The following is a 16,321-nucleotide window of genomic DNA, read 5'->3' on the forward strand; positions in this document are numbered from 1 at the left end:
CCTCTGTGCTCAAGTAGAAGCAGGAGATGAGGTGCAGAGCAGTCATTCCCAGCAGGTGTGCAAACCAATTGAATTTAATTAGAAACATCCTGCTGAAAATGTAAATGTTTTACAAGTACATCATCCCCATTAGGGGCTGCTGCTGCTGGAGTCTGTGTTTTGTTGAGCCTTTGACACAACAGCAACTGAAGATGCCCCTTTCTTCATTTTCTGTCTCCTGTGCTCCCCAGACACCATGGGTCTTTTCCACATTGCTGCCTCCCTGGGTACCTCAAAAATGCAGGCTGGTTCATTTAATATACCCATGGCTATTCCTCCTGGGACAAAGGCAAACCAAGCTCGTTAAAATGAAATGACTTTGCTAGACTAGGGAATGGATACTGTGCTGGAGGTTTTATTGCTCTGTAAGGGTTCTGTTCACTCTGTACCAGTAAAAAAGATTTCATGGTGTTTGTTATTTTGATTTTCTTGCTTAGGACTCTGGGCAGTGCTAAAATGTATCTTATGTGTATGGTTCTGTGTGATTGCAGCTTATGTTTAGGCAGTCGGGTTTTTTACTGGTTTGCTGAAAATCATGAGAGATTGGTATTACCCACTTAAGTGATGATCAAGCAGTTCTCTGGCAGCTCTCAAGAAAATTTGTTCCAAACACAGTATCCATCATTAGACTACTGCCAAACTACAGAACCACCAAAACAGCCAGTCTGTAGTGCAGGCAGCTTGGGTGCCCTCTAAACAAGAGATACCCCAAAGAAGTTCTTGGTGGGTTCAAACCTGGTTCAGTCATTGGAAGGCATCCCCTTACCTGTTGTTCCTGGAGAGGTTTCAACTATGTTTTCCATTCTCTTCAATTAAGTGATGGGCTGATGAGCCCATGCCTGCAAGGGAGGCGTGCAGATGCTTTAGGAAATGACGTGTATGGATTCTATAGTTGGCAGGCTGTCTGGAGTCAATCCTTTCATACAAAGAGAATTAGCTATTCCTCCCCTCACATGGCTTTTAGACAGGATTGCACTGCTTTAACGTTGCTCAGAGCTCATGTAGAGCCATGGAGCTGCCAAACTGACAGCTCCTACGGTGCTTCTGTGGGAGCAAGGACTCCTGTGAATGAAGTGCAACTGAATAGTTCTGCTGCTGAACCAATTCTCTACAAATCCCACGTGCTTATATTTATGTGAGATAGCAGCACCTCTTCTCGCTACACCTACATTGCTTCTAAAACTAAAATGCAAATATTAGAATATAAAGCTAGATAACTTAACCACATTCCAACAAAAACCATTACTGATTGCTTTATTTTGGCTAAGTATTTTGATCTCAAGTATCTGTCTATAAAAAAGCATTGTATCACTTTGGAGTTTTAAACAGTTGCAGAAATGCAGCCAGATTCAGACGAAATATGCTTGGTGCTTGGATGAGTAACATTTTTTTCATGCTTGACTTCCAAAAAGATGACTGCTATGGAAGTGTCTGGTGTGCTTATTACATGACAATTAGCAGTTGTTTCTCTGCTGACAGATGTCCACATCAAAAAGCACTGATTGTCTCTTTTGTTTGCAATTTTAGAGATACCATAATCAAGTAGCTTATTTCGTCTCCAGGAGATGTTGTCCTTTGCACCAGAAGCACAGCCTCATTGCCTAGGCTCATGCCAGGGAAAATCAGATTGTGAAATATAACAGCAGATGATTTATGTGGAAGTTTATTCTGCCCTTTCTCCCTGTGCGGAATTAAAAATTGCAGTTATTTTCTCTGGGTAGATCTCTTACCCAAGATAGATGAGCAAGCTGTATTTCTGCCTTTTTTTTACTAAGGAACTGTTTGACCAGTGGAGCAACATAGAGTATGCACACATCATTCTGGTGGTATTGCTCATCTGGGACTAAGAAGCAAGAAAAGGGAAGGGAAGAATTTTAAAGAGAGGAAGAACAACTTCACATGAACAGATTCCAGTGAGCAAAGTTCACAAATTCTCTCTGCGCAGCTGTAGCACGGAACGTGTCTCAAAAGAAAGCTTCTTAGAATGTGACAGACAAAATAGTATTATTCAGATAATTCAGGGGGAAAATAGCTGTTTCACATTAGTGCTGAAAGGAATGCAGTGCAAGCCATGACCTAAATGAATATTTCTGCTTATTATCTAGAGGTCTGTCCTCTAGCCTTTCCCGTTCTGCAGCCCACTGAAGTTAAAGGAAGACCTTGCATGAGGGTTTTTGCCTGAGGTAGGATTGTAGAATGATGTGCTGTGCCTGGCAGTGTGATTTTGAAACATTTGCTAATAGGCAAAGGTCTCTGGGAGCAGACATGAGACTGGCAGGTGGGATTTAATAGCAGAGATTTTGTGCAGCTGCCAAAAAATCACAGCCCAGATGCTGGAGCTGAACACATGCTGCCTGATAGGAATGATGTTCTGGGTAAAAGAGGAAGCCAGCAAGTGTCTGTCAGACACTGATTCTGAGTCCAGCCCTGCCTTGCCTTGTCCTTTTCACAGCACTGTCTGTGCATCAGTAACTGGCTGGCCTGGAGGTGTACTGCATTTTTTCATTATGCTGCACCCAGAAAGTACCTCACCAGAGGCAAATTCCCTACTTACCATCTGCTTCTCTCTCTCTCTCCCTCTGTTTCTTCTCTGCATGAGATATCTTCTCTGAGCTCCTTATTCCCCTCACACATTCATTCTGAAAAGCACATTTTTATTGTTCCTCCTCAGGGACCACACTCTTCCCAAGACATTGATCTTCCTTACCTTTTTCTTTGTCCCTACTCTGTTGGAGGTCAGTTCCCTCTCTGAAAGCACCAGCAAAGAGACAGCAAGCATGCGTGCATTGAAACAAAGAAAAGCACAGCCCCAGACCAGTCATCTTTTTCCCTTTCACAGCCACCCTGATCAGCAGGTAACCAGGACTAGCACTTTATCCACGCTCTAGAAGCCTCCACAGACTGACTGGTGAGTGACATGCTCCCACACTCTAGAAAGAAAGATCTGGGCAAAGCCAGCAGCCTGCAAACCAGGCCAAGCTCTTCACCCTTTCTGCCCAAAGGAGGAATTTCCTAAAAATACATGTCCTGACATACCACTGAGCCACATGGCACTGTGAGTGCAATCCTATTTTCAGCCTGCTCTGCGGGGTGACATAGCTAGTTACACCTCCTTCCAAAAATGGCACATCAGAGCGCAGCACTTGCTGGTGGACCATCAGCACGGTCTCCTGTGGGATGGTGCTCTCCACTGGAATTCCCCAGCTGGTGATTGCAGCTCGTTGTATGTAAGGTCGTGGTGGCAGGAAGCATCCCCAGTCATGCAGAGGGAAATCAGGACAGCTGTCTTCTGCCTGTCAGTGCACCAGCAGTACCCTGCAAAATCACACAGGTGGGTTATGGGTTGGGCTGCAGAGAGCCACCAGCACTGATTCTCATCTGACACGAAGAGAAGCTCACCTGATGGATATGGTGCCTGTCCAGCACGTACCTTTTGCATCTCCACCAAGAAGGACAACAGTAGAGCAACATTTGGCTTTTGGAGATGACTGGTAGTCTCCTTCCGAGCCATGGCTTGTTAGCAAATTCTGTTTTCCCAACTCTGAAGCTTATTGCAGAATCCCAGGAATGTTCCTGTGCTTTAGATATCCCAAAATAACTGCTCTAAGCTCTCCTTGGGGAAAAGCAATCCTTAGAGCAGTCTCTTAACTCAAATTTTTTGTGTTGAAGCTGCTGAGCTTGAAGGGAGAGAACTTGGCTTTGCCTCTAGTCACTGGCTCCCAGAGGAGAAATGAGCATTTTGCATGTTCACGTTAATAAGTTTGTGTGTCAGCTCACTCACTGTCCAAGGAATTGCAAACACTTTGTTCTCCTCATTTCTGTTTGCTGCAGAAACCGCCCTCCCCCACTGCCATCCTCACAGCAAATCCGTTGGTTAGCTGGCAGCTCCTGTAGCCCAGCCACCGGAGCGGATCCCTGGCAGTGCAGCAGGATCAGGGCTCCTGAGCACCACTCAGAAGCTGACAGAATTGTTTTGCTGCTTTGTTGCCCATTCTCTTCCTCTGCACTTACCAGGCTTCCTTCCTCCATCCAGGGAGACAGTGAAGCCATCACAAACGGGGTGATAAGTGATTCCCTGACACCGAAGCCATCACTTAGACACTCGGAGTGGCCATTTCCTCTCCGGGGGGAACTGCGCAGTTCCGGACCAGCGAAAGGCAGCCCTGCTGGGGCATTTGGGGTCGCTGGAAGGAGCAAATCTGATCCAGTGCACAGCGCAGAGATTTCAGTCCATTAGCGGGAGGGCTGGTGCTCTGCTTCTCAGAGGTGGATTATCCCCGTTTCCAGGGAATTTGTAGCTCCTGTTTATCTGTGCCAATCATTTGCTTTCCGCTGTTATGGTAAGTTATTCTCCGTGTCCCTGAGGCGCTCATTATCACATTCAGGCTCTGTTTATATAATTTTAGAAACCACAGTAAAATCCTGCAAGACAGAACTCCCCAGCTCTTCTCTGATCTCTTCTCCAAAGTGTTTGTAACACCTTATGAGAGAAGAACCCAATACATTTCTTAAACCCATTGACATCCTGGGGTGGTTCAGTCATCCCTGGAGAATAAAACTTGCACGCAGGTCTAAAGACATTATCCTTGGCCTGATCTTAGCCTGCAGCAGATGCTTCTCAACTGAGCTCCAACCTGATCTTCTAGGTAATTACTAGCCTTAGTTATGGTTTCCTATACACAACCCTCAAGATACCGCTGCAGTTTTAGTAAGCAGTATTGTCCTCCTGTTGTGCTTTGCTCCAAGATCAAATGAAAACCTAGAAATTGTTGTAGTCAGGTTGGTCTGCAGCTGAACTCATAAATGGTATTTCAGAGAGTGCTCAGGGAAGTGTCAGAAGGGGTGGAATGACTATCCCCTTTATACTTCAACCTTCAAAAACTATTTTTCATAAACAAGGAAACCGGTTATAATTAGTTTAAATTCTGTGCTATTTAGGCTGCTTGTTATCGCAGGACAGAACCGAGTCATAGACTGTGGTAATGCAGTAAATAAAATAGTGTGCAGCACAATAGCAGAGTGTGTTGCCTCCTGGTACATAAGACACAGCTGCATAAACAGGAGCGTGGGAATTAGCAGGACTTCCAGGTTTTCAGCAAGCTATCCTGATACATACCAAGCTGGCCACAGTCAAGAGAAGGAAGCAGAAGTCCCTTCTTGCCAAACAAATGGGAAACATGAAAACATCACAGCTCTCCGATGTTGCTGGAGCTTCCATTTACACTAATGTTATGTGCAGTATTCATCAAGTCTTTACTTTCTCAAGGAGTGTCTTCATTAATTCTCTTTTGAGCATGTAACAGAAAAAGCAAACTGTAATTCAGCAAAATCTCTTTCTACACGGAGGTTTGTGATTTAGGAGAGATTCTGTGTTGACAGACGATAAGGACACATCCTCCTTGTGGGATCAGAGGCACTGGAGCAGAATCTGGAGGCACTGGCTGGAGCACAGCAGTGTGTTCCTGCCCAGCTCGCTGTGTTTCCCAGCAGCTGGGCCAAGCGTAGCGCTCAGCTGCGATACTGCGCACGGGGGCTCCGGCTGTAGTTGTGTGCAGGATATCATTAATCACACGCTTTCCCAGAGACTGCCAGTAGTGGAAAACTAAGCAAATTAAGATATTTTAAATACCCCGGCTCTCTTTTCAGGAGACATCTGCTGTAATCTACATTGGCATGCTGTGTGCTTCTGTCAGCATGTCTTTGCTGCACTGTGCCCCTCCCCAGTGCCATACCAAATGCAACACTTGCTCTGGCCATCAGTTCTGTGGGACTGAGGCTCAGAGACCCTCGGCAGAGCTGAGGCTGTTGCCTGTGAGAGCCTGTTCATGACTCACACATTCAGACAAGATGTACTCTATATGCAGAGGGAAAGATAACATGCATGGGAGATGTGTGCATCAGCCCCTCCTTTGTTGCAAGGCAGTGCATTAAAAGCTGGGGAAAGATCCAGCACTGGCACCGGAGAGATACCTAAGAAAGCAGAAGTTCCCTATTCCTCAGCCACAGCACACTGTGGACGTTCAGATTAATTTGGTGTCCAATTCTTAAGCCTAGACATTCCCCAGCTATCTGCAGCAACATCTTGTTAGGTGCAACAAAACATAGGCACCTGCTTACTATCAAAATAAAGGCAGAGTTTTTACTCCCCTGGGGCAATGGGGGCACTTAACAGCTGCCCTACCCTCTTAAAAACATTTGCTAGAAGTTAGCATGTATTCCCTGGCACAGGAGAGGCAAGTTCTCAAGCCTCCTTAGCCTGAGAACACTTAAACCCAGGACTTCTGCTTCCCAAAGCTTGTCCCTTGATTCTGTCCCTGCTGTCAGAATTGTTCCTGAGTAATGACAAATTATTCAATGTGAAATGTATTAGCAGCTGATGGAGCGCAGCTACTGCTTTCTAGTCAAGTGCTTTAGCCAGCAGGTTACCTGCCACTCTTCAACATCCTGCATGTGTGTTACATGCCTTTTCTCTCTTTGCTGATGGTTATCAGTTTCAATTCTGCAGATATTTTGAAACACTTGGATATATTTGGCTGAATCTCACTAATTTCCACAAGGCTTTCTGCCAGGGAAGCCAGTACAGTGCAGAATTGTATAACCTTATGTTATAAATTATGTGTTCTAAATTGTTATTTATGATTAGTTTGGAACCTTCTTTTGGTGCATATTTTTGCAGATGACACCATGAGCCTGAGTCATAGTTGAATCTCCTGTGTTCTCTATTGCAACATTACTGTGACAACTGCTAAGATCAGGGATGGGAGAAATCTCTCCTTCCCTAGGAAAAGAGACTGTGAAACAAATACTGGATTTAGTTTCTCTCAAATACGTGGTTGAGGCATCCTGTTAGGTTTCCTTGCTTTCTGCTTCATCTCTATGTAGGTCTCAGCAAAGGAAGAACTGTCTAGAGAATATTCAGCATGCAGCAGATGATTCTGCTTTGCATGAAGCTTAAGTGACGACAATCCAACAAGGCAGAAAAACTCTTCATTCTCCCTAGGCTTGTATGAGCCTCCCTGTGAAGAGATCAGAGCCTCCTGGTTTGAAATGCTGCCTTAGGGTTTGCTTTTTATGTCAATAAATGTTTTATCACATTTAAGCTTCAAACACAGTAGAAACATCCCTGCTAACATTTGATGAACTCAATAGAGACAGCAAGCCTGAGCAGAGAGCAGTGTGCAGCATGGCACAATGCTTCCCTTCTGCAGGGCAGGGGGTGCCTTGGCCTCACAGGGGGCCTGGGCAAGATGCTGCCTTTGCAATTACTCACTGCCTTGGAAAACACTCTGGCAAGCTAAGGGAGGGGATGTCCCTCTTTTCAGGACTTCACCACTTTTGGTCTTTTCTTTCTTCTGCTTTTTCTTCTCTCCCTGCACGCTCACTGTGACTGATAAAGCATATCCATGTGCCCAGGTCTCTAGTGGGCTTTAGTTGTTGCTGTTTTCACACTCAGGTAGTCTGTCTCTCCTGATACCTCCTTGCAGTCTCATTTCTTCCCTTTCCTCACACTCATCTGTAGCACACAAAGAGGCTGCAGTGAAGTTTAAACAGCAAAGGCTAGGCTGCCTTTTGGTGCCTGCAGTACTGGGGCTGAAGTCTCCAGGCTGAGCTGAAGTCTCCAGGCTACTGAGTTAAAAGCCACAGGCAGTGTACAAGTGCTACAAATCATGATGCAGTCTCAGGTTTTTTGCTTTTCCCAGCACTTGCCAGTTGCCCCCCACCAGTGCTGTTCCTTCGTTTCTCCTTTCCACATTCTGTGTTTTGCAGTGGCCCTGCCTGCCTTCCCTCTCCTCCCTTCTCCTTCCCCTCCTCTGCTTTATCAAATGCAGCACTTCAGCGTCACTGACTGACAGGGGATGCAGCAGCTTGGGCAGAGGAGATGGAGGGGGGGGGAAGGAAGAGGAGGAAAAGCTGCTCTCAACAAAGGAGGCAGCAGAAACACTGAAAGACAAGCTTTCTCCCAGAGTCAATCCCAGTCATCCTTTGTTAGGGCAACAAATTATGATGTGGCCTCTAACTCAGTTCAGTGAGAGGACCCTGATTGCTCCCTGTACTCCTACAGTGTCTTCTCAGAAACAGAGCTCAAATGTATAGCTCAGGTTCACCATAACCTGGACTGATTCAGCAAAATGGGTGATCAGCTACCCTACGCTGCCAGGCACTGCGTCACTAAGTGACAGTGCAACAAAAACTCACTTCATTGCTCACAACTAAAAAAAAATCCTGGCTCTTCAGAGATGTAAAGGTCATGAATGTAGGGGGAAAGAATCACAGAGCAATTGGCTACTTATATGTGTTTCTTTATTCTAGGAGACCTAGGATTTCCAGGGTTAATCTTTGCCATTTTCTAAAAGGACACTGATATTTCATGGTTAATGCAAGAGATTTTGCTTACAACTTGCTCTGATTGCTAAATAATTACAGAAGCGTGTGCTGCCCTGTAGCAGTGCGGATTTTTCTGTTACATAGACTGTTATCACCAAATGCCAAATGCATCTTGAAAGGCTTTTTGTAGGGTTCTGCTGAATAAGCACACTTCTGAATGATCACTTTTCTGCAGCATGCCCTGCTTTTGCCAGCTGCTGATTTCCCTCCTACTAACCACAAGGGACATGTCCACATTACAGATTGGAGTAAACAGTAAGGATACTGCATTTACCTTGAAATTAATTAAATAATGCACTTAAGGAAGGAAGCCCAGCAGCAAAGTCTGATTAATTCTGGAAACTTCTTGGGGTATTCAGCCAATATTAGGCAGAAATGCTGTGCTAAATGGAGACAAGCATCAGAGATAACCTCACTTTGGAATTAGAGTCTTATGCAAAGAGGCAGTGAGAATTTGCATTTAATGTGATTATTAAAATCCCCTTGTAAAGGATAGAGTCTAGTCCACTTATACAAATTCTCCAAAAATGAGATGACCTTGCAAATACAACAAAAAGCAACCTTCCAGGAATGAAATGAAGTGTTTTTCTGGACATGTCTTTCCAATACAAGCCCTGAAGGAAAGAATGAGCTAATCTGTGCCACCTATTTGGAAGGAGACAACTCCCTGTAGCTCATCAGGTGTTTGAACTAAACATTTGCAAAGGAAGTTTTGATTTTCTTTACTAAAAATAAACTCAGCTTGTACATGAGGCTTATTTTGTAGTCTTCCATAATGTCTTTCCTGCACTATTTTCTGGGAATTTTAAGAGCTAACATTTGAAGAGGTTTTGTCAAACCCTAAGGAAATAAAGGCGCAGGTAGAAATTTCATGACCTTCTAGAAGTGGGACTTCAAGTGTGGCTTATGTTCTTTATTAGTGAAAATTGAATGTTTTCGTTATTAGTGAAAATTGAAAATAAGTCATTTTTTTTCTCATCTAACTTAAATTGAAATATGGCTCTCCTATTCTAAAACAAAAATAGCCTCACTCAAGTATCAGTTACTAAGTATCACATCACTGAAGGCAAGGGAGTCCAGCCCCGTGTCACCATAGAAGTGGTTTAGGTTTTGTTTGTTTTGCATGCAGACGAGGTCAAAAATACTTTTGAAAAAGCTTCCCATAGGCACCCTCTGTTCCCTGAAATTAAAAACCATCAATTCAGGAGTCCAGCTGTCATAATAAGGCAGACTAAATCAGCAGACCAGATTCGCTGTCCCCTCTCAGCCTTCGTCCCCTGCTAGACTGTCCCGGTCGCGCCGTGCTGAGCCCTTCACCTCAGCTGAGCTTCTGCCAGAGCTCTCAGCCCTGTCTTTTACAGTCTGGCTTGAGCTCTGCCCTCAGCACTCTGCCTGTGTTTACAAGAGCCAAGGTACATCTTTAGCCCTTAAGAAGAAATCAAATTAATTTGTGGAGGTTACCCTCAGACCTTCTCGAGTGAGTGAGTGAGTGAGTGAGTGAGTGAGTGAGTGAGTGAGTGAGTGAGTGAGTGAGCGAGTTCTCACCCCAGCACTGTGCAGCTGTGTTGGTGCAAGCAGGACATGAAATGCCTGTGTGTGGCTCACAAGGAGCCTGGGCTGCCCACAGGAGTTTGAAGGAAAAATTATTCCCACTCACCTTTTGAGTTGGTTTGGGCTTTTTTTACTATTTATAATATGCTTGAGTTTTAAAATAAGCCTGTCCTCATTGCTCCTTAGAGTCTGACTCAGTACCAACACCACTGACAGAGAGGGCCATACTTAGAGGTACTTGTCATCTTTGGGAGGAAAATCACTGGGCAAAACCAGAAGTGCCAGTGCTAGCCAGGAGGTGGCAGAGGAGTCAGGCTACCTTGTACACCACTTTCTGCATTGTTTTGGCAAAAAGACAAATAGAAACTGAGGAAAGACAACAAATCCAGTCCCACCCTCCATCTTCAGGAATAAGAGGATGAAACCCTTAATCACATTCCTGCTTGTATTTATACTAATTGCTCCTCTTCCTGAGATCTGACTTTATGAAATTATGCATGCACACCAAGCAGATGAGTTTCCATAGAAACTCAGGAGCTGAACTTTCATTAGAAAAATCTTCTTTAAAAAAAATCTTCCAGATAAAAATGCAAATTGCCTGTCAGTGGGTGGCTTTCTGAATTTAGATATAATTTTTTTCTTTTGCACTGTAGGCAGATTCCAGCTGGACCTACATAGCAACAACATGCAGGCATTGTTTATAGCAAGCCAGACTCCATGGGGAAATGAGAAATTCAGTAGCGAGGAGAAGCTCTCAAGTGCAAATACCTCAGAGAAACAAAAACTCAAGTGCTCAGTGCTGCATCTTCCTGAGGCTTTGAGGTTTGTTCAGCCTCCAGCTCTCAAAATGCTTGTGGTTTGCAAGGAGTGGTGTGGGGAGGAGGGGAGAGAGGAAATGCAAAACCAGAAACTCTCCTGCACGCAGAATTAATGATGTTCAACCTGTCCTTTAAACATCAGCAGCGTATTTGTGCCGCTTCAGTTAAGCCTCGCTAAAAGGCTGACACCATCTGTCACAGCTCACTCTGGGCAGAGGACTGGCTCTGTGCTGGGCTGGGAAGCCTTGGCAGACCTGGCTTGGCCAAACCCCAACCTCCACCTGGGCTGAGGCCTGGAGCCCAGGGTCATGTGCCCACACTGCGTGGACGTCCAGGCATGTGTGCAGGAAGAGGGCACGGGGCTGTTCCTCATCAGAAGGGGGAAGCAGGATGGTGGCATGCCTGGGAAGGGCCACAGGCCTGGGCAGCATTTGGCACCAACAGTTGTGATGCAAGCAAGGAGGAGGTGAAAATCTCAAACTCCTTTAGCAAATGTTTCCTCCAAAAACAGAGCAGTTTTTCTTTCACCTGTGCAGTATATTGCAGCATCAACAGGAGGCCTTCCCCTGGCTTTGGGGAGCCTGGAATAGCTCTTTCTGAGGGTTCACAGATGTTTTCTCAGCCAAACTGGTGAGCTTGAAAGCACTGCATACCAAAGAGGAAATTTTTACCTGAGCTGCGCTTCCTGGTGGGCATCCACCCCCGGTGGGCAGGCACAGCAGCTGGGTGTGCAGAGCACAGTGCTCCTCCTGGGTCTCCAGCACAGGCACAGCAAACCCTGGGGAGCCACGGCAGGGAAGCCACACCAGGCTGTGGTTCTTGACCAGCAAGGGTGCTGGGGCATGCGAGGGAGCTGTGCTGCACGAGCAGTTTACGACGAGGTGGATTTCACTGCAGCATTGTTGAGAGGCGCGAGATGTCAGCCGGGCAGGGAATTCCCCTCCTCGTTGGAGAGGGATGACAGGCAGCAGCTGCTCGGGCTCGCTGGCTCCTGTGCCTCCAGGGCCAGCAGCCCTCGGAGAGCACTGAGAGGCTGGATGCTGCTTAGTGTCAGGGTGAGGACAGCGCTGCCTCCCCCGCCACCAGAGAGCACAGTCGGCTCTGCTCGGTCGGCACAACAGGAAGAGATTTTAGGAAGAGTGGGTTTGTGGTTGAGGACAAACTTGAGCTGAGATAGCTCCTGTCTATTCTTGGCTCAGCAGCAGATTTGCTACGGCCGCACTTCTTGCCCTTTCTATGCCTCATTATCCCTGTCAGGCTGGTGACTCAAATTATAATTGCACAAATTCCTTGCAGTCTGCCATTACGTGCCTGCAGTCATCTCCAGACAGCCACCTCCAGGGGAACCAGCCTCTCCCACCAGGGAACCTCTGGGCCACCTATGCCTGCGCTCAGGGGGATCCTAAGATTACAGCCTGTTGTCTTGTCGTTTTCCTGCATAGAGAGGAACCTAAAGAAAAGACACCCCCCACTGCACCTCTAAATGATCAGATTTGATACTGAGTTATTATTCAGGTCAAGGTTATGGGCAAGAAGGAGGCAGTGAAGTTTTTCATAGCACCACCAATATTTGATTAAATGGCTGTTTCTTAATATTTCTCTCAGGCAAATTAATGTGTTTCTGTAGGTATTGGTACCATCACTGGCCTTAAGGATGCTGGTGCACCCTGTGTTTAATGGTACTTTTGTAAAAGCAAACAAAACAAAACAGAGGAAAAACCTTCACTATTTCTAAAAGCATCACCATTCTTTCATCAGAAATTTACTTGTCATATGCACTAAAAGCAATTAGATTAAAGATTAAGCTAATGCTTTTCCTTATGTATATGCATCCACCTGCTACATTGTCCCAGGAAGAGCATGAAGTCAGGCAGTCATTTCACTCGCCAGCATTTCCATGGGTGAATGTGGGCAGAGGCCATGCAGAGCTTGGCAGGTGACATGGCAGTGCTGGCTGCTTCTTCCAGAGGCCACACCTGGATGAAGCTGGTGGAAAGTTCATCCTGGTGTGTGCACCTTCAGGAGGAAGCAGAGAAATGCCACGGATATGTTGTGGCCTGCAAAGCCCATGTGACTATCTGGGCTCAGTGGTTGACTGCTGTGTAATTAACAGGGATCCTGGCTAATTAGGTGCTTTGTGGGTTCAGACACATCCATGAGAGCCCTATAGGAAAACATGTTCTTCCTAACACTTCTTTCATCCTCCCCCTCCCGTTCCTTCCAGATGGTTACACCCACTTGTGTCTTTTCTTACCCTAAGGACAGCTTTTTAAACAAGGTTCCTGCATCCTTCTCCTCCCCCACGCTGCTTTAGGATCTACACTGAAGTGCAGGAGGACAGAGCTGCTGCAGCATCCCATGCTGTTACATACAGCCTGCCCATAGAAGGCTGGGAGGAGACCACATCCCTCTGCCCCCTGTTTGTTGGGAAGAAGGATGTCAGTGTGGTCAGGATGTAGGAGATGAGAGGCTTTACCTCAGCCTCAGCTGGGTGTTGCAGATGTGCAGGAATGAATTCGGGGACTGGCTGTAGTCAAACCTGTGTATATTTTCTGGGCAAGGAGAGAGGGATGCTTAAAGGGCCTGTAACCTTTCTTCTGTATAGCACCAGTAAACACTCTCCCAGTAACACACAGCAGGAGCACTTGCACAGCTGAATCTGAATCTGCTTTTAAAAAAAATTATTTTCACAGTTACTATTTAAAGAGCACAACACTATCAATAACCGCAGAACTTAACAACTGATCACTTTTATTCCTCAGAAATAGGTGGAGATGCCCCCTCCATAGGACTCCTGTGCCTGCTCTCAGAGGGCAGCTTGGTGGGAGCTTGAGGTGCTCCATTTCTTCCTCTCTTCAGCGCTGTTGTTAACTGCTCATCACTTGTTTGTTGGCAGGGCCTGGTGCTGAGCCGACTTGGGCGGAGGGAGCTGGCCCAGAAAGTCCTCAGAGATGCCATCCGGATCCAGACCACCAGCCACACTGCCTGGAACAGCCTTGGAGAGGTCTTGCAGGCTCAGGGGAAAAACGAAGCTGCCATCGAATGTTTCCTTACTGCCCTGGACCTTGAATCCAGCAGTCCTGTCATTCCATTCACTGTCATACCCAGGGAGCTCTGAAACTGCTCCCTGCAGCTAAGCACTTGCATTGCCTGGACAGACACCAAAACCAAGCAGATAAACAAAGAAAAAGCCCAACAAAAAGTGCCATTGTAACCTGGAACTGGGCTAAGTAATTCCAGGACGGGGCTCAGGTCTACAGGCTTAGCTTAGATAAGCCAAACTGAAGAAGAATTTGCAACAGGCAGGAACAGAGAATGCCTTTTTCTTCCCACGTGCCTGGCTAACCTCCTGTTCAAGTTAATAGCAAGGCTTATTTCAAAGTGCTGGTTCAAGGTGACTGTAGAAAGATTGTGCTAGGGTACAGCTGTTCAAAGCACTTGCACCTTTCAGTGTTGGTTGAAACTAGAACCCCCAAGCCCTGAATTAAAGCCCAGAAATGCTCTTAATAGGAGTAAATTCACCAACTAACTTGAGCAAGTTGTGTTTAAGTATGTGGCTGTCTCCCCACAGATCTGACGGGACAAGAATGACACTTGCACCAAATAGACATACAATATATGCTGTTTACAAAATTATTTCATCTATTTTGATAATCCTTTTTCCTTCCTTGCTTTTATATACTGTATATGCTCACTGTATTTAGTGTAGCACTTGCCTAGATAAATTTAAAATTAATTTTAGTTTTAAATGAAAAATACTTTTTTAAAAATAAAGCTGCTATTGCAGTATAACTCACAAAAGCAGCAAGACCAAAGACCAGATCAGTTCACACTTGAACTAGTATTAAAAACACATAAATATCTCCACTTACGTATTTATTGAAAGGCCTTACATGAAGTAACTAATTATAAGCTCTGAGCTTCATTCTTATTAATCTCCTATTGCATCAGTTTAGCAAGGAATATAGTGTTTACCAGTATATAGTGACTGAACTCTGCTCTACCACGTTACCATTCCTGGCACAAACCATTTTCATGTCCATCTTTTGTTGATGCAAAAGAAGGCAGCGGTCTTTTAAGGGAAAGGGAAAGGGCAGTATGTGTGTATATGGACTGCTTCTTCCTTAAAACTAAATCCTTGGATTGTCCATAGAAATTTCACAGTAGAGGTACGGAGTTGAGCCTTCAATGGCACCATTTTGCATCTCCTATCTGGTGTAATAGTGAGGAGCTTCTGATCCACACAGCCTCCCCATGGCTGGCACGGCCAGGGAGGGGACACAGCTGGCACAGCCCCTGCTGAACTGCTCCTTAGCTCTGTGTGACCTCCCCAGGGCCTTGGCAGTGAGGTGGAGCTGGACTGTGCTGTCACATGAGAGCCAGGCCTGACCAGACCAGTCCCAAGATAAAGATGATGCAACAATTTGCTGCACTTTTCTACAAAGAATAAAAAGAGGTTGGGGCTTTGCGCCCATTTTTGTCCAAAGATTTGTGACTATTTAGTAAGTTTGCACTAAAGCACACTTTGTACTATAATTCTGTCCAGTATTGTGATCCACAACTAGTTCACTCTGGAAATAATAATATCCTCAGGCAATAAATAAGATGGTGTTGTTTCTTACAGAGCCTGAGGCTCTGGCAGCAGACTTGAAGTCAGTGTTGTTTACAGTTATTTGGAAATCTGCAGGCTGATGGAGAGCTGGGCCCTTGTGCTGCTCCCAGCCCACACCATCGGAGAACTCCCGCCCCCAGCCTTCCCTCAAGATGCCTGCCCCGAGGGAAGCACACTGCTCTCAGGTTCCTCGCAGCAGCCTGGTGCACTCCAGGCCAATATTTTTATTTTTTCTCCTTAAATGATGCAGATGCAATCGCTCAGCTTATTTATCTGTCCACTGAGGGATTCCAGATCTGATGTAGGCTGATTTCACTCCAGGTGAAAGCAGCCCAGCCGTGAAAGGTGCTCAGCCCATGAGTCCTCTGGCTTTCCAGTGTCACACAGGCACCCAAAAGGACTTTTTTAGGCCTGGGGCAGGTTTCCAAGGAGATGGTGTTCCCCACCAAGCCACATTCCTTGTTTGCAATAGCACCACAGCAGCAGAGGAGAGAGTAGGTGTTAAAGTAGAAGAATTAATGGAGTTTCAAGACAAATAGATGCAGTGAGACGCATTTTGCTGCGAAGGATGCTCTGAAGTCAGCTCACTCTGCACTGCGGGGGGGAAAAAAGAGAAGGGGAGGGGGAGAGATGCTGTTGTTGACATAATATGTAAATTGTTACCCAGGTGTTTTAAGCCCAGTTTCACAGTCAGATGCAATCTGACAATAGACTTAAGCAGAGATACATATAGATAGATATTATATTCTGGTGTTTGTTCTGCCCCACAGTTCCCAGGGTGGGAGCGAACCTTCTGTGTGGTCACGCCTCGCCGCTCCCTTGTGCGATGTGTATTTGCAAAGCACTGCCATAGCAACTTCTGTGTACTGGGCAGCTATTGGAGTGCAAGCTGCACATCCACCTCTGCCACCCAGGA

The 16,321-nt window shown here is 45.9% G+C and overlaps 1 protein-coding gene across 3 annotated transcripts in view; it reads left to right on the forward strand.

Moving 5' to 3' along the window:
- TTC7A (tetratricopeptide repeat domain 7A) overlaps positions 1-15,445 on the forward strand; it is a 168,203-nt gene extending 152,758 nt beyond the window's left edge. For all 3 annotated transcript variants that reach the window (XM_059841218.1, XM_059841216.1, XM_059841217.1), the window contains one exon: positions 13,690-15,445. In XM_059841218.1, coding sequence (XP_059697201.1) covers positions 13,690-13,911 — 222 coding nt within the window. In that variant the 3' untranslated portion in view covers positions 13,912-15,445. The remainder of the gene's footprint in view (positions 1-13,689) is intronic.
- The last annotated feature ends 876 nt before the right edge of the window (positions 15,446-16,321 follow it).

This window comes from Haemorhous mexicanus, chromosome 3, assembly GCF_027477595.1.
Source record: "Haemorhous mexicanus isolate bHaeMex1 chromosome 3, bHaeMex1.pri, whole genome shotgun sequence".
Lineage (NCBI taxonomy): Eukaryota > Metazoa > Chordata > Aves > Passeriformes > Fringillidae > Haemorhous > Haemorhous mexicanus.